Source organism: Meles meles, chromosome 18 (assembly GCF_922984935.1).
Source record: "Meles meles chromosome 18, mMelMel3.1 paternal haplotype, whole genome shotgun sequence".
In the NCBI taxonomy this organism is placed as follows: Eukaryota; Metazoa; Chordata; class Mammalia; order Carnivora; family Mustelidae; genus Meles; species Meles meles.
This window is the reverse complement of record NC_060083.1, coordinates 59,353,114-59,370,541: the sequence shown is the minus strand read 5'-3', so window position 1 is coordinate 59,370,541 and position 17,428 is coordinate 59,353,114. Positions and strand designations below refer to the sequence as shown.

At 58.3% G+C, this 17,428-nt stretch overlaps 1 protein-coding gene across 8 annotated transcripts; it reads left to right on the top strand.

Moving 5' to 3' along the window:
• Positions 1-240: 240 nt before the first annotated feature.
• EXOC7 (exocyst complex component 7) lies at positions 241-17,420 on the top strand. Of its 8 annotated transcripts, XM_045984812.1 has the most exons (21): positions 241-814; positions 1,007-1,072; positions 2,578-2,762; positions 2,956-3,061; positions 5,211-5,433; positions 7,387-7,554; positions 9,935-10,027; positions 10,750-10,818; positions 11,795-11,940; positions 12,212-12,364; positions 12,583-12,681; positions 13,023-13,085; positions 13,344-13,410; positions 14,106-14,144; positions 14,856-14,921; positions 15,191-15,311; positions 15,539-15,634; positions 16,358-16,421; positions 16,646-16,687; positions 16,797-16,930; positions 17,172-17,420. In XM_045984812.1, the coding sequence occupies exons 1-21, from the start codon at positions 635-637 to the stop codon at positions 17,272-17,274; spliced, it is 2,283 nt and encodes a 760-aa protein (XP_045840768.1). In that variant the 5' UTR covers positions 241-634; the 3' UTR covers positions 17,275-17,420. The 8 variants fall into 8 exon arrangements, with proteins under 8 accessions (XP_045840768.1, XP_045840772.1, XP_045840771.1 ...); XM_045984816.1 differs by lacking the exon at positions 9,935-10,027; XM_045984815.1 differs by lacking the exon at positions 10,750-10,818.
• Positions 17,421-17,428: the final 8 nt, after the last annotated feature.

Below are 17,428 nucleotides of genomic sequence, written 5' to 3'. Positions count from 1 at the left end.
GAGGGAGGGGTGCTTGGGAACACTAGGGCTTGGTATCCCAAAATATTCTCACCCACCAGCGCATGCCTTGCTGTCTATCCTCCTCTGCCGGGATGCTGAACCCACAGAGGAACTGGCTACACGGCTACTGACTTCCCGGAGGACCAGGGCCAGAGGCAGGGTGGGCAGGGAAGGAATGGAGGAAGGAGTGACATCAGGTTTTGCAGGAGCTGAGTCTTGCGGCTAAACCTGAACCCCCAGCCCCACAGGAACCTTGATCCAGGAACGTCTCCCCTGAAACTGCGCTTAGAGGAGGCTCTGGGCAGAGGCGGTAGAGGAGCTCATCAAACGGCCACAAGTTCTGGGCCTACTACGGGACACGCTCTGTGCTGCAGTGTGCGGGGAGAGCGATATCCGTGCCTGGACACAAAATGCGAACTAGGGAAACAAACTTAAGGTCTTCCCCAGCCGCAGTCGGCCTCCACACGAAGACCGCAAGTGAACTCCACCCGTCCCACTGGCGAAGCGACACCACACCGCTGGGGAACAGTCGCTGACAAGGCCGAGAAGCCGCACTTGCCACACCCAAGATGGCCACCTGCCCCGGCCCATTACTCGGTTCTGCGCAAGCCCAATTCCGCTTGCCACTCCTAATATGGCACCACTAGGGCGCCACGGGGCGGGGCTAAGGGCGGAAGTGGGTGTGGCAGAGACGGGAGCCGAGAGGGCACGCCGAGGTAAGGTTCGGGGCAGTGGGAGCCGCTGGGCCGAGGCCATGATACCCCCGCAGGAGGCGTCCGCCCGGCGGCGGGAGATTGAGGACAAGCTGAAGCAGGTGAGGCTGGGGATGGGGAGCAGGTGAGGGAAGGGGCCGAGATTCGGGCCGGGGAGTCTACTCAGGGAGGGGTAGGACCAGGAGGGAGCACTCCTTGCGAGGAGATACGGTTGGGGGCGAGGCCGTGGGGCCGGGACGCGATGTTCTTTAGCCTCCAGCTTCTTGTCATATGTCCCCCTCCTCTTCCCCCAGGAGGAGGAGACGCTGTCCTTCATCCGAGACAGCCTGGAGAAGAGCGACCAGCTCACCAAAAACATGGTTTGTAACCTCTCGGGTGGGAGGGGCAGGCAGGCCTCCGGGCTGGGGGAGAGCCGGGGCTCGAGCCTGGGTGGTGACGGCGGGAATGTGTGGGTTTCTCTAGCGGCTGTGGGGGTGTCTCTTACCTAGCTCCCTTCCCTTTTTCTGCCGCCGCAGCTCCTGCTGGCACAGACTTTGAGCTTTCCGTGCGAGCTCTCCATTCTTCGTTCTCTCCTTCTGCAGACATTTAGCGAGGCTGACTTACATGGGCTGGGTGGTGGTCGTGCTGGGTAGTGGTCGTGTGTCGTCCTCATGTTCAGGTGATGATCAGAGGGCAAGGGTGGCCTGAGATTCTGAGATTACTGAGAGTGGAGAGAACTCAGCCTTCACCCTTCTACTGAGGGGTAGAAGGAGCTTTGAAATCAGAGCTGGGATCTGGTCCTCGCCCCCCCACCCCCACTGCTACTACTACTACTACTTCTTCCTTTTTTTTTTTTTATGATTTTATTTATTTATTTGCGAGAGAGAGCAGGGTGAAGGACAGAGGGAGAAGCAGACTCCCCACTGAGCAGGGAGCACGATGGGGAACTTGATCCCGGGACTCAGATCATGACCCAAGCCAAAGGCAGACACCTAACTGACTGAGCCACACAGGCACCCCCTCCACTAATTTCTGTGTGGCTCCTGACAGGTAACACTGAGCTTCAGTTAACTCATCTACTAACAGAGGCAGTGGCAACCTTCCGGCGTGGCTGCACAGGTCATAGGAGCCAATGCATGGGAGTGTGTCTTGCATAGTACCTGGTCTGCAACAGGCGCTCACCAGATAGGAGTTTCCTTCCATACTTCCAGAGGAGACTGGAAAAGCTCATATTGAGTAGATGCAGACTTTGAGTATGTGTTTAAGAACACAATCATAAAGTCTTAGTCCTTATGTAATGGAGATTCACCCTTAGAGAGAGAGAGGGTTTTGAAGGTACTAACAATGCATCTGAGGCTACTCTGTATGAAACTACTTCCTGTTCAGTCTAGGAAAGCTTCAGAGAGAAGTGAAATTGAGATTTGGCTTCAGGGGGTGGAAGGGAGGCCATCCTGCGGTGATTATCTTGGAAGGAGTTCATTCGATGCACAGTCTGCCTTCAAGTCAAACTTTATCTGGTTTATTTGGACCATGTGCTATGCACATGGTAGGTGCTGGGGATACAGTGGGGAACACGGACACCCTATCCCTTCCCTCATGGACTTTATTATCTAGAAAATCAGAGCAGGGGCGCCTGGGTGGCTCAGTTGGTGAAGCATCTGCCTTTGGCTCAGGTCATGATCCCAGGATCCTGGGATTGAGCAAACCTGCTTCTGCCTCTCCCATTCCCCCTGCTTGTGCTCTCTTTCTCTGTCAAAATAAATAAATCTTAAAAAAAAGGAAGAAAGAAAAGCAGAGAAAAGGCAGCAAATTCCAAAGACCTCATTCATGGATGGAGGCACTCCTGGGACAAGCCTGAGTCCCGAAACCGGGCTGTCCCCCACAGGTGTCTATCCTGTCCTCCTTTGAGAGCCGTCTTATGAAGCTGGAGAACTCCATCATCCCCGTGCACAAACAGACAGAGAACCTGCAGCGGCTGCAAGAGAATGTTGAGAAGACTCTCTCCTGCCTGGACCATGTCATCAGCTACTACCATGTGGCCAGTGACACTGAGAAAATCATCAGGGAGGGGTGAGCTGGGACCAGAGGCTCGCATTGCTAACACCTCCTGGGCCAGCGACGCTAGGGTTCAGGAGGGAGGGTTTGAATATATTGGAGCCTGGAGTCCCCTGTGTCCATTCTCTTCTCTTTCAAACACCAATCTCTTGCTCCTGCCTGTTTATCTTGCATCTGCCCAGGCTGAAGCAGCTCTTTCCCTTCACAGCCCCACAGGCAGGCTGGAGGAGTACCTCGGGAGCATGGCCAAGATTCAGAAGGCTGTGGAGTACTTCCAGGACAATAGCCCGGACAGCCCAGAGCTCAACAAAGTGGTGAGGGGCCAGCGGGCTAATGCGGGAGGGAGGTTTGGGGAACACCAGTCCCCGCCCCGGTCCCCGGACCTTCTTAAAGGAGAACATAGTGGGAGAAACAGTAGTACGTAACACGATATGCGTACTTCAGGCTTTAAGACTTCTGTCTCAGAAATTATGGGTATACATTCTTAATACATTTTTATAATGAACTCAACTCTCAATTACATATCAAATGTAGATCTAACATTTGATTTTTATACGTGCGTTTGTATTTTTCATGTTGTGAAAATTACATACTGTAAAATTTACCATTTTAACCAGTTTAAGTGAAGAGCTCAGTGGCATGAAGTTACATTGGCGTTGTGTAGCCTCCATCCGCCTCCGGAACTCTTTCCTTCTCCCCAGAATGAAACTCTTACCCACGAAACACTGTTCCTCTCTTCCCCCGGCCCTTAGCAACCGTCATTCTCCTTTCTGTCTCTGGGAACGTGACTGCTCTAGGAACCTGCGTTCATGTTTTCACGTTTGATCTTCTGTTTTCTGTCTTTGCGTTTCAGTATCAGAGGCTGTAGGTGACCAGAGCAAGATGGGGTAAGGCTGGGAAGTGAGGTTTCCTCGAGGCACGGAGGGAAGGGGAGAATGCAGGCAGGAGAAATGGGGGGAGCAGAGCCCCAACCTCCCAGAGCGGCAAGAATATTAGAGAAAGGGCCAACGCGGACCCAGTCACCGGGCACAACCCCCTGGTGGCAGCACCGTGCTCACCCTGAGTGTGTGTCACCCAGAAGAGGGAGGAAGCTGAGAAACGGAAGATGGAACCTGGCCTTTCTCCTACCTAGAAAGCCTCTGTTTAGAGCCGCACTTCTCAGAGTTTCTGCCGTCAGGCTCTGTGATGGAGATGAGGACATTCATATGTCACACTGGGTATGACACCGGCTGGTATCCCGCCAGTGGTCTCTGACCACCTACGGCCCCGCCTCCTTGCCTTGACGGACGGTGGGATCAGCCCCAGTCACCAGTGGGGACACCGCAGTTTCATCAGTGCTCTGCAGCATGTGGGAGGCTGTCTTGAGTTTGGGGTGTCGGGGCTTGGGGAACTTTGTTTTGGGGGGTCACTGCCAAGTTTGGATTGTAGAGTAAAGAGCTGGTCTAGAACTTGGGGCTGGGGTGGAGACAGAGAATACAGGAGACGTGAGCCGTAGGTCTCCCCGAGAGCACGTCCTCCTCGTTCAAGCAAGGACACTCCCAACTCCTTCCTTTCTCATTTCGGAGACTGCTTTGTTGAGATATAATTCACGTGCCATAACGTTTGCTCACTTAGAGGAGGCAACTCAGTGGCTCTAGCAGAATGGCTAGAATGGCACGAGACCCCTGGAACCGGTTTGAGAACACTTTCATCACCCAAACAAGAGCCCCAAACCTCAGCTCCTGTCCCCAGTCACACAGCCTCTGCTCTCACTGGTCTGTGCTCTATTCCTCCCGATCAGTCTGTTCCGCGCTTCTCATAGCAATGGAATTGTATAATTTGTGACTTTCTGTGTCTGCCGCCTTTTACCTCACATAACGTTTTGAAGGTTCGGGCACACAGTGGTGTCTTTCCGTGCTTTGTTCCTGGTCTGGCTGAGGAACATCAAATTGTGTGGAGAGACCACATTTGCCACTTGCTGGATACTCCAGTTTTTGGCAGTTACAAATAATGTTGCTATGAGCCCTCACGTGTTCTCTTTCGTGTGGACGCATGTTTTCTGTTCTCTTGTGTGTTCTGGCTGTCTGTTTCTTATCCATTGTATGATTTGCATATGTTCTCTCTCATCCTGTGGGCTGTCCTTTTCTTTTTTGGTGGTGTCACTTGCAGGACCAAAGTTTTTCACTTGACGTAGTTCCATTTATCTATTTTTGTTTTCTCTTACGAACCCTTTTCTAACAAGAAAACAGAGTAACGGCCCAGCGGGAAAATCATCGGCCAATGTTTGTGAAGCCCCTGCGTCTTGTAAAACTGGGAGTTTCACGTGTCAACATACATTTTGAGGGACGGCGAGGCAAACACAGAAGCAGAGAGGGCTTCCTGGTGTTTCCTCTCTGGGCGAAAGGAAATGAAGGCAGAGGAGGGGCCAGCTGGATGCTGAAGCAGCCGAGCCCTCTCCCTTCCTTCCTCCCGTTGTCCCCGTAGAAGCTGCTGTTCGAGCGCGGGAAGGAGTCGCTGGAGTCCGAGTTCCGCAGCCTGATGACCAGGCACAGCAAGGTCGTGTCCCCTGTGCTCATCCTGGATCTGATCAGTGGCGAGGATGAGCTGGAGGTCCAAGAGGAGGTGCCCCTGGAGCACCTGCCCGAGGGTGTGCTCCAGGATGTGATCCGCATCTCCCGCTGGCTGGTGGAGTATGGCCGCAACCAAGGTGAGATGACCCAGGTGGCAGGGCCGGATGCAGTGCTCTCCTTTCCCCCTTTATTTCTTTAATCCGCCCGGATTTTTTTTTTTCATAAAGTTTAGTAGGAAATGATAGTACGAGCAATAAATCTATAGCTTACGTGACTGTGTGAGCACGTCCACGGCTCCTAAGCAGCACGTTGGGGGACCGTGGGCTCAGCAGGAGAATTTTAGGGAGAAGAGGGAGGCCAGTGGACACCTCTAGACCCCTGTGCTTCGGCCCATTCTTTTACCCGGGGGCTCCTTGCAACACATTGGTTGGGAACTGCTGAAATGTAGTATTTCCAGGTCTGTTTGCATTTTTGGATTCTCCAGTGTTCTGGGTATTGATAGATAGTCCTGTAGTGAGCATACTTGTGTGGACGCTTTCCTTACGTAGGGAGTTCTTTGGGTGTTCTCTCAAAGACACAGCTATCAGGTAGAAGTGGCCAAACAGTATAGCGGCAATGCCCACCATAGCCGACCAATGGAAAGAGCCCAGATGTCCATCAGCAGATGAATGGATAAAGAAGATGTGGCGCATATATATATATACGCGGGTACACACACGTGCACGTGCACACACGGGAATACTATGCAGCCATCAAAAACCCCCCAAAAATGAAACGCTGCCATTTCCAATGTGGATGGAACTAGAGGGTATTACGCTGAGCGAAATAAGTCAATCAGAGAAAGACAATTATTTTATCTCTCTGATATGAGGAATTTGAGAGGCAGGGCAGGGGTCGTGGGAGGTAGGGAAGGAAAAAATGAAACAAGATGGGATTGGGAGGGAGACAAACAGTAAGAGACTCTTAATCTCATGAAACAAACAGGGTTGCTGGGGGGTGACGGGGAGGGATGGGGTGCTGGGTGATGGACGTTGGGGAGGGTGTGTGCTGTGGTGAGTGCTGTGAAGTGTGTAAGACTGACGATTCACAGACCTGTACCCCTGGGACAAATAATACATTATGTGTTAATTAAAAAAGAAAAAAGAAGTGGCCAAACAGGTTTGTAACTTTCTGCCATTGCAGCTCCTCTCCAGGTGGGCGGGGCCCGTCCAAAGAGGCATCAGTGGTCCCAAGGCTCTTTCTTCTTCCTTAATTTTATTTATCTTAGCTGGGGCTGCCATGGTCCTTTTTTAAAAAATTTGCATGTCACAAAGGGCTGAAGACATAGTGTTTTTCATTCACTGCCATTTGTTGTCTCTTTGCCTCCTGTAAATCGCTCACATCCTTTGACCCCTTACCAAGGTGGATCTCGATGTTTATTTATTCTTTTTTTTTTTTAAAGATTTTATTTATTTATTTGACAGAGATCACAAGTAGGGAGAGAGGCAGGCAGAGAGAGAGAGAGAGGAGGAAGCAGGCTCCCTGCCAAGCAGAGAGCCCGATGCGGGGCTCGATCCCAGGACCCTGGGATCATGACCTGAGCGAAAGGCAGAGGCTTTAACCCACTGAGCCACCCAGGCGCCCCTCGATGTTTATTTATTCTTAAAAAGATGTTCTTTATTTGAGAGAGAGTGTGTGCGCGCACGCACCCTGGGGAGGGGCAGAGGGAGAGGCTCCTGCAGGCTCGCTACCAAGCGCGGAGGCCAACACGGGGCTCGAGATCACAACCCTTGAGATCATGACCTGAGCTGAAATCAAGAGTCAGACGCTCAACCCACTGAGCCACCTGGGTGCCCCCTAATTTTATGTTTTTCATCTCAAAGAACTTTACCTTCGAAATTTAATTAGCAGCCCTGTTGGTTTTTTTTTCCTCCCTTTTAAGATGGCTTGACTTGGGCCAAGGCTACGTGGGTAGCTGGGAGCCACAGCAGATGCCAGGAATGAGTTCGCAAACCCGAGCGGTGGGCTCTGCGGCCGCCCCGCCCGCTGCATGTAGAGGGGAAACAGGCAGGGACCCCAGCTGCCACAGCCGTCCCCCACCCTCTCCTCAGATTTCATGAACGTCTACTACCAGATTCGCTCCAGCCAGCTGGACCGCTCCATCAAGGGCCTGAAGGAGCATTTCCGGAAGAGCAGTTCTTCCGCTGGGGTTCCCTACTCCCCCGCCATCCCCAACAAGAGGAAGGACACGCCCACCAAGAAGCCCGTCAAGAGGCCAGGTGAGCCCCCACCCCGGCCCATTCAGCCCCCGCCGGAAGGCTGTGCGGGACCCGCGTCGCTTTCAGCTGCCTTGGGGTTAGCGGCGTCGGCCCTTCCAGAGCTTGTCCTCACAGGGACCCCCGGCTGTAGGTACCGAGGACCAAAAGCAGGTGACCCCCATCTGCTGCGGCTCCACGCGCTCCAGGTGAAGTGTCTTCGTGTGGCAGCCGCGGTCTGGAGAAGCTGGGGTGTTGCGGGGCGAGGGGCTGCTGTGAGCAGCACCAGGGAGAGAAAGCTCGAGAGCCAGGGGCTGCTTCCACCTTAGCCCACGCTGCCGAGCTGTGGCTGCGGGAACATGTCCGTTGTGGCCACTGGGACCCACCCCTCATGACAGCGGTGTGTGGAGAGTGTTTCTTGCCCGTGCCCCTCAGAGAGCACCTGCTCCTGCTCGGGCCTTTAACTGGGGTTTGGAGAAAGCTGCCCTCAGGGGCCCAAGCGAGCAGAGGATTGGTGGCCCCAGCAGGAGGTGCACCGCCTTCTCCCCTCCGGCGCGGGTCTCCTGGGCGTCCCCTAAAAACCCGCTCCTACCGCTATGCTGAGCCAGTCTGCTGGGCGGCGGCTGCTGGCACTCGGTCGGTCCGTCCCTGTGCCTCTGTGCGTCGGGCCGGGGCTGTCTCCCTCCGTGAGGCTGCCTGCCTCAGCTGGTCTGGGCTCTCTTCCCCATCTCTTCTCTGAGAGGCTCATGGCGGGGGAGGGGGTGCCCCAGACCTGGTCTACACTGCCCCCGGGGTGTTGGCTGGCCGTGGCGGGCCTCGCAGTGGGCCTAGGCTGTCCTTGGCTTATGGGCCTCGGAGGAAGACTCAGGCTCTGAGGATTCCTGTGCTTGCAGAATTTCCAGAGTTGTCAGCAGCCAGGGGTCGGGACTGATGTGGGAAACTAGGGAGCCAGGCCCCTGGGACCCATCTGCTCCTGGCTCAGAGGAGAGGAGCAAGGGAGGCCTCAGTCGATTGGTAATTTAATACCAATCTCAGCGTCTCCGTGGTCATTGGGCACCTGATGGGTTTGACGGCTGGCCGATCAGTGTCCTCAGTCTCCGTCCACGCCCGGGAGCCGGCGAGCCTCCTCAAGGCCCCTGTGTGAGCCCATCTGCTGCCGGTCGGCTGTGGGGCAGGAATCCGATTTGCTCATTAGCAGGACTGCTCACTGAACAGGGAGAACACGGGGAGACAGCTGCTGAGCCGGGGCCCTGAACTTGGTCATTAGTAGCTAATTGTCACATGGTCTAAATAGAAAGCCACTCCAGACCTTGTCCCTTCTCCCCCAGCTTTTTGGGGAACTGCCAGAACCCAGGCAGCCTCACTGTGTTCTGGGACACGGCTGGGGGTCGGGGGACGCAGGAGTCTCCAGGGAAGACGGACCAGGGTTACGTGTGGGGGCCTCCTCCCCGCTCCCAGTGCATTTTATTAACAAGGCAGCTATCCTCGTCTCCTTTAAATGCTATTTCATCTCCCCCCCTTTCCTGCCCTGAGATGTCTCATTCCCACAGGGGTGGCTGACCCCGGAGGCTGTAGGCATTGGGATTTTGTTTTTGTTGACTTCACTTGTGATACTAACTGTTGTTTTTTTCCTCCATGCTGGAAGCATGTCCCCTGTCTACCGTCCTGCCTCCGGCTCTGTGTGGTGGCTTCCGTGAACCCCCAGCCGAGCTTCTGAGTTTTCTCTGATTGCTTTGGGGGTTCAGGTGGCTTTGGTGCACGGGGCCAGGCTGCCTCAGGGTTTCCAAGCCTTCCGTCTTGGGCACCGCTCTCCCTGGAAGCTCAGTCCCATCTCACCAGCTCTCGGGCTCTGCTTTCCGTCGACCTCCGTGTGTCCACGTCCCAGCACTGAGCATGCCCAGGAACTCTGACTCCTATTAGTGTCTCGGGCCGGGCCGTGGGCCTGTCAGCCTCAGGGGGTCCCCAGACTCTGCCAGCCCGGCTGTGCCCTCTGGGTGGGAGAGCGTTGTCGCCCGCTCCTCTGTCCGGAGCCCCCGTCTGGTCCGACTTACATGGCACTCAGTAGTGTCTTTTATTTTGGGGCTTCTCCTGATGGGCTTTTTGGCCCATCTCATCTCCTTCACACACTGCGCTTCCTAAAGAGAACTCAGGTCCAGAGCGATGAGGGTCAGGAGCAGAATGTGGGGAGCCCATGTGGGGCACGCCCCATGCCCGTTCCTCCTTGTCCATGTGCAGCGCCTCCGGGGGTCCTGGAAGGGGCCTGCTGGAGAGATGGCGTGTGGGCATGCTCACTGTTGGGGGGCCGGGTGTGGGGCTCGGGGGGGGCCGGTGGAGGCCCGCTGCTGTTTTCTCTCGCTCATTTCCTAGGTCTTCTTGTCTCCTCTCTGTGTGGCTCTGGTGACAGGGACGATCCGTAAGGCTCAGAACCTTCTGAAACAGTATTCCCAGCATGGTCTAGATGGGAAAAAGGGGGGCTCTAACCTCATTCCTCTGGAAGGTAATCACCCTGTGTTCTTCTCCTGTTCCCTCCTCCTCCACCCTGTGTCCACTCTCGTGGCAGGGCAGAGCCTCCAAGCCCCCAGGAGGGCCGCGGGAGAGTCCCTGAGAGGGCAGCAGGGGTGGGAACGGCCGGTCCCTGGTGCCACTCCTTCCAGCTGGCCCAGGGGCAGGTGTCGTGGCCTTGGCCTGGTCCTGTCTGGCTGACGGCAGCTCTGCCCTCCCTGAGGCTTCCTACCCAATCCCTCCCTGTCTCTGTCCTTGTCTCCTATTTGAACTCAGAGAAAGTTCTTTGTCACGGGCAGCCCTTTCACGCTCAGACCAGCAGTGGCAGGACCAAGCTGGCCTAGGCCTCCAGGCCACCCCCAAACATGGTGATGTGGGTAAACCCCCTGGGGCCGAGCATCAGACCCTCCACAGCTGCCGGAAGCTCTCCAGAACCTTCCGTGGTCGTCCCGCAGGCTTTTCTCTCGGCCTCGGGCTTAGAGAACCAGCTCCCAAGGACGGGTCCGGGGCACTGCAAGTCAGGCTTGAAATGGCTGTGCCCAAGGTGGTCCGCGGCAGAGGAGGGGCTCAGAGCCCTCTCCGGTGCCCCTTCCCCTGCCCCGCTCCCCATCTCACATCCCCTCCTGGAGATCGAGGGCTTCTTCCCTGTGCCCGAGGGGCAGCCCACCTGGCCCTTGGAAAACGCCGCTTGTGTCTGTACGGCCGACGTCTCGCTAGGTCACGAGCATGATTTCCGAGTTAAGCACCTGTCCGAGGCCCTGAACGACAAGCACGGGCCGCTGGCTGGTGAGTACTGCAGCCCAGCCCGAGGGCAGCCCAGCCCGAGGGCAGCCGCCGCTGCCTTGGCAGAGGTCCCCAGAGGGCTCTGCTCTGAAGATGAGCCAGACCTGTTAGCCTCTCTCTCTCAAGTCTCTCTTTTGGGCACTAGGTCTCCTTGCCTCTCTCCAGATGGGCGTGTGTGCCTGGCTCTCAGGGCCTGGGCCAAGGGGAGAAGCTGCCGCTACTTGGAAGGTGGCTCCCTGGAGAGCAGGGAGCCCTGACATCCGACTCCAGCAACAGCTCTGACTCGGAGCCCGTTCCTTTGCTTATGGGACCAGGTTGCCTGGGGGCGCCCCCTGCCCCAGCCTCCACTAATGGGACCTGGGTCTCCTGGGGCAGCTAACCAGCAAGAAGCCCTCCCTTTCTGGGACTCATGGCCCCTTCTCAAAGTTTGACCCTATGCCAGCTAGCCTCGTAGGCCATAGCCCACTGCCTTCTTAGACATTCCAGAAGGTCTGGCGGGGCTGAGAACTGCCTTCAGTGGCCCGGCATTTTCTCCGATGGGTGACCACGGTGCCTGCCACCTTGATGTGGGCACTGCCGTTCACCCACCCCTAGCCGTCCTCTTTCTAGTACGATTCAGAATCCTCAGTCCTGGGGACAGGTTCGCCGTAGCCAGGAAGCCGACGTAGCGCTCTTCCCTCTTTATCCCTCCCTCCATCTCCCCAACATCTCTAGTACCTGATGCTCTGGGACATGAGCGCTGTCTGGCAGAGCTGAAAATGAAGCCAGGACAAAGGCTGGATTGCAGCCCCGTTTTTTCCTTTTGGAGCAGTCAGGCCTGCTGGAATCCTCTCAGCTTTCTGCCAGAACAGTCCGCCTCCTCCCCACATCTGCTGCCAGCCTGGGCTGCAGGCCAGGAGCTGGGGAGACCCATGCCCCCCCCAGCAGGGAAAGCGGCAGCCCCCGGACCAGCAGCTCAGGGGCACTGCTGTCCCCCCAGGGAGAGACGACACGCTAGACGTGGAGACCGACGCCTACATTCACTGCGTCAGCGCCTTCGTCAAGCTGGCCCAGAGCGAGTACCAGCTGCTGATGGACATCATCCCTGAGCACCATCAGAAAAAGACCTTTGACTCCCTGATCCAGGTGCTGCCCATCCCCACCACGCTCCTGGGCCCCGACTGACCAGATGTCCCCGCAAACCTGCTGCTGCGGAAGCTGGGGTTCGGGCCAGAGCTGCCGTCCAGTAGCCTTCAGCTATAGCCACCCCCACCGTGTGTGTGTGTTGGGGGGGCGGTTGCTGTCCCCTGCTGGGCCATGCTGGCTTCCCCCAGCCCCTCCGGCGGCCCTGACCGTCCCCTGCAGCCGTCACCGCTCTGCCCCCTCCATGAGCCGCGTCCTTGCTCTGCTGTCGCAGGATGCGCTGGACGGGCTGATGCTCGAAGGGGAGAACATCGTGTCTGCGGCCCGGAAGGCCATCATTCGGCACGACTTCTCCGCCGTGCTCACCGTCTTCCCCATCCTGCGGCACCTGAAGCAGACCAAGCCCGAGTTTGACCAGGTGCTCCAGGTATGTGGGCGGGAAGACCCCTGGGGACCCGGGGAGGGGGAACCGCCTTCTCCACCGTCGCACCTCTGCTCCATAGCTGCATGGAAGCAGCTTCTGCAGGGCCCTGGGCAAGGGGACCCAGCCGCGGGGTGACAGGACAGGAGGGGAGGCCCTGCGGTGCGGGGCAGGGGAGAGGCTGGTGAGGAGCGGGTCCACACTGCAGCTGTGTGCTTCCTCAGGGTACAGCTGCCAGCACCAAGAACAAGCTGCCCGGCCTCATCACCTCCATGGAGACTGTCGGAGCCAAGGCCCTGGAGGACTTTGCTGACAACATCAAGGTGCTCTCCCTCTCTCCGGGGCCACTCTCGGCCCTAGGGACTGTGGGCAGGACCGCCAGAGACCTGCCTCAAGAGCTCCTGCAGAGGGCAGGCTGCCAAGAGGGGCCGCTAGTCTCCTGTCAGTACCCACTTGCCTCCCTTTCTTTCCCCAGGGGGCTCCGGAGCCCCCAAGGGTGACACCCCGCCCCATTTTTCCTGTCCCGTCTCGCTAGCCTGCCTGCCTGAGGGGCGCCCTGACCCCTGTCTACCAGGACTGGCACCAAGAGCAGACTGCCTGGGGCTCAGGGTGGGGCCCGAGGCCTTGGGAGCAGGTTCAGGAAGCTGGGCTGTTCTTTCCACAGAACGATCCGGACAAGGAATACAACATGCCCAAGGACGGCACCGTGCACGAGCTCACAAGCAACGTAGGTGCTGCCCAAGGTCGCCTGGGGAGGGAAAGGGGCCCGGCCTAGCCCAGAGCCAGCATGTTGGTGGCAGGATGGATGGCAAAGTCCTTGGCGTCTCCAGTAGGGCAGGAAGCTTGCAACCACCCTTTTCACATGGCGGACCCCTGGCCCTGCACTTTGCCGTGGAATGGTCCGAGGGGGTGTGTTTGGGAGGTGATCTCAACCTTGAGGTCCTGCCCTTGACCTTCTTCCTGGACCTGTTTTCTCCCCACACAGGCCATCCTCTTCCTACAGCAGCTCTTAGACTTCCAAGAGACGGCAGGGGCCATGCTGGCCTCCCAAGGTACTTGGCACCTCCCAGTGGGGCCCTCTACCCGTCCCTGACTCCTCCCTCTTGTCTGGAGACGTGGGGTGACTGGCCACCTCCGGGAGAGAGAACCCCAGCTGGTGGAGTGGGGTCTGACTGTGCCTTTTCTGACCCGACCTCCCTCCCTTCTCCCTCCTTCCGCCGTCCTCGCTCTGGAGAGCGGCACCCCTGGTTCAGAGACGGCGCACCCGCCTTGCCCCGCCTGGCGCGCTCCTCCGTCTGCTCTTGTGTCCGCCTGTCCTCCTGATCAGTCACACAGCTGACCGTTCTGTGGGCCGCTGTCGCAGGGCCGGCCCGCTGTCCTCCCACTGACCGCTGCCCTGGCTCTGGAGCTGGGGAGGTTGGCATGGAAGGAGGTTGGCATTTCTGAGTACCGAGACCCAGCCCAACTTGTTTGGGTCCCCGGGCCCTCCCCTTCCCTCCATTTTGGGGGCGAGGGAGCCAGGAGCGGCCTCTGGCCTGCAGTTCTCTAGATCCCCACTTGGCTTCACGCTCCCTCACCTTCAGGGGTCCAGCTGGGGTGTGTCCTGCTGTCTGTGTTCTGGCTGTCACGGGGAGGGGTCTGCTTGACTCTGGGGACACAGTTTCTAACCTGTGTTTGCACTTTGCGTCTTTTTCCCTTCTTTTTCTCTCCCCCTTCCCCTCTGAGTGCACTGCCTTTCACTCCGTAGTTCTTGGGGACACATACAATATCCCTTTAGACCCCCGAGGTAAGCAGCAGGGCTCTGCAGCCCCATCCTACCTCTCTGACACCCCATGGGTGAGTTTTCTTGGGGACGGAGGCATCTGGACAGACTCAGGACCTAGTGGGGAGTGGGGGTCAGGGGGACATGAGTTTCTTCAGGGCGCTCCCAACTCTCTCAGCTCCCTGCAGGGCCACTTCCTGTCCCTGATCTTATCCAGGTGGTACCGTGCCTATGCGCCCCCCCCAGGCTATCCCAGCACTTGCCTCCCCCCTCCTTTCCCAGACACCACCACCCTCCTGCTGGCGCAGAGGAGCCCAGTAGGGGAGAAGGGGGAGAGGCTGTGGGGAGCCCACAGTGAGATAAATGGGCCTGGGAGTAGACAGCACCCGGCACGAGTCGGGGCTGGGGGGCAGGGGGCGTACCACTCCTGTCCTGCCAGCCTTCCTGCTGATCACAGCCCAGTCCGTTAACCTTCCGGTCACCCTCACTATCACCGTCACCAGAGAGGGGCTGGCCCTGGGTTCCAGGAAGAGGCTGAGGCAGTTCTCCCGCAGCAGCAGGAGCCCAGCAGCTCAGCAGCCCCACCCCCGAGCGCCCCTGCATCCAGTCCGGTCTGCCTGAGGAAGGCTCAGGGGCCCCTCCCAGGGCTTGCACAGCTGCTCCCAGGGCTAAAGGAAGGCCAGAGAGGGTCTGGCTGCTGCGCCGGCTGCGGTAACGGGCCTTCTCTCCTCCCAGAGACCAGCTCCTCGGCCGCCAGCTACAGCTCCGAGTTCAGCAAGCGTCTGCTAAGCACCTATATCTGTGAGTGCCCCAGCTCCCCGCCTTTCCCTGCCTTCCTTGGTGCCCTCCTGCTGCTCCCCGACCACTCCCGAGCCCCACTGCCCCCCGTGACCTTGGGAATTGTAACCTAACTTCCCGTTGCGGGGCTGAGCAGGGCCAGGCAGAGGGCTCCTGAGGCTCGTGGAGTCTGAGGTTAGAAGGGAAAAGGAAAATGGACTTGGTTCAAGGGCCAGGGAGCGGGTGGTTTTGGTCAGAGTGCCCGCGGATGTCGCCACTCCCTCCCTGCGCAGGTAAGGTCCTGGGCAACCTACAGCTGAACCTCCTGAGCAAGTCCAAGGTGTACGAGGACCCGGCCCTGAGCGCCGTCTTCCTGCACAACAACTACAACTACATCCTCAAGGCCCTGGAGAAGTGAGTGGCCGCGGGGCCTGTGCGCACTCGAGGCTCCCACCTGCCCCCGCCCTTCCGGGGCCACCTGGGCCCTCTGCCTGGCCAGGCCGGGAGGGCAGCGCTTTGCCCCTTGGAGTCCTAGGACCTGGGGCGGTGTGGGGTAGGCCCCACGGGTGCTGCTGTGGAGACCAGCAGCCTTTGGGCCCCGAAAACCAGTTTGGTCCCCCTCTGCTCCCTCCCCACCCCAGGTCCGAGCTGATCCAGCTGGTGGCCGTGACCCAGAAGACTGCTGAGCGCTCCTACCGGGAACACATTGAGCAGCAGATCCAGACCTACCAGCGCAGGTGGGCCCCGCCGTGCCCTCCCCTCACCCCCAGACCCGTATCCTTCACTCACTCTTCCTACCCAAGCTTCGGTCAGAGGTCAGAGTGCGTCGGGGGTGGGGGAGTGCTCCCCTGTGGGCCCGTCCTCCACCACTGACAGGACGGAGAGGGAAGCCCCCCTCTACCACCACCTGCTCCCTGGGGGCTGCTATGGCAGGGTGGGGTGCCACGGGCGCAGGCTAAGAAGAATCGAGAGGCTGCGTCACGGGTGTGGGGACGTGAGGCCGGGCAGAGAGCAAGGCCGCATGAGCACTTGAACTTGCTGCGCTCCCGCTGCTGCTGCTCATCCCCGTCTCTCCTCGGTCTGTGTGTTTCCCCTGGGGTTTCTTCACGTGGTCTCCCTCCTGCTCGCTTTGTCCGTCCTCTGCTCCCTCCCTCCTTTCTCATCTGCGTCTTGGTCTTTAATCTCCAGGAGGCAGATGCGAAGCGCGGCCACTAGTGTGTGTCCGACGTGCTCACTTCTGCTTCCTGTTCCTAGTTGTGAAAGCCGCCAGCCCAGCCCCAGCATTTTCTTCTTCCAAGGAAAAGTCTCAGTTGTGCTCTGCTTAGCTGTGCCTCTAACGAGTGCGGAGCGCCCCTCCCCTAATAGATCCAGAGATGTACAAAACAAACCAAACCAGCCCCTGGAAAGCAGCAGCCTGAGCTGTCCCTGCTCTGTCTTCTCCCTTCTCCCCACCCCCGCAGCTGGTTAAAGGTGACTGACTACATCACTGAGAAGAATCTACCCGTGTTCCAGCCAGGAGTCAAGGTGCGCAGAAGGCCTGGGCTGGGAAGGGGTGCCTAGCAGGTGTGATACTTTCTGTCATGTCTCTGGGAGACAATAGACAAGCATCCTGCCGGGAAGAGCAAAGGATGCCTGTGGCCACCGTGGCGGCAGGAGATAGGGCCTGGGTTCAGGCGTTTGGGGAAGGAGCCAGCGGCCGGGCGGTTCTGCTCTGAGGAACACTTTCTCTGCCCTCTCACCTCCCCCAGCTGAGGGACAAGGAGCGCCAGATGATCAAGGAGCGGTTCAAGGTGAGTTGGGGTCCCCTCCCCTCCATGGCTCCCTGCTGCTGTTGCAGGGACACGGGCCTGGAGTCTTTGTCGCTGGGTGGCTTCTATTTCCACCTTTTTTGGCGACCAGGGTTTCAATGATGGCCTTGAAGAATTGTGCAAGATCCAGAAGGCCTGGGCTATTCCTGACGTGGAGCAGAGAGACAAGATTCGCCAAGCGCAGAAAAATATTGTCAGGGAGACCTATGGGGCCTTTCTGCACAGGTGAGCCCTCTGCCGGCCCCTCCCCAGCCCTGTGCCCTTCCCTTCCCCGGCTGGGTCTCTGCGCTGTGCTTCTTCGAGAAAACGCGGAGGGGTGTGTGGGTGTGGACGACAGAGCCAGTGCCTCGGGCTTTGCTCTGGGGCCAGCCGGGGGCATCGCTCAGGGGCACGCTGCAGAAGTGCTTTGGGCTGAGGTGGAGCTGGGGAGGCTGCCAGCCTGCCCCTGACCTCAGCTCCTGGCCAGGTATGGCAGCGTGCCCTTCACCAAGAACCCGGAGAAGTACATCAAGTACCGTGTGGAGCAGGTGGGCGACATGATCGACCGCCTCTTTGACACATCCGCCTGAGCCTCCTGCGGCCCCGGCCCGGCTCTGCCCGAGCCTCCTGCGGCCCCGGCCCGGCTCTGCCCGAGCCTCCTGCAGCCCCGGCCTGGCTCTGCCGGAGCAGCCATGTGACAGCCATGTGACGGACAGATAAATCAGTGTTAACTTGCCTCTGGGC

Coding starts and splice junctions, on each gene's coding strand:
- EXOC7 (XM_045984812.1), top strand. CDS start 635: ATGGCACCACTAGGGCGCCACGGGGCGGGGCTAAGGGCGGAAGTGGGT. Junction 12,682..13,022: donor ACTTTGCTGACAACATCAAG/GTGCTCTCCCTC, acceptor TTCTTTCCACAG/AACGATCCGGACAAGGAATA. Junction 13,411..14,105: donor GGCCATGCTGGCCTCCCAAG/GTACTTGGCACC, acceptor TTCACTCCGTAG/TTCTTGGGGACACATACAAT.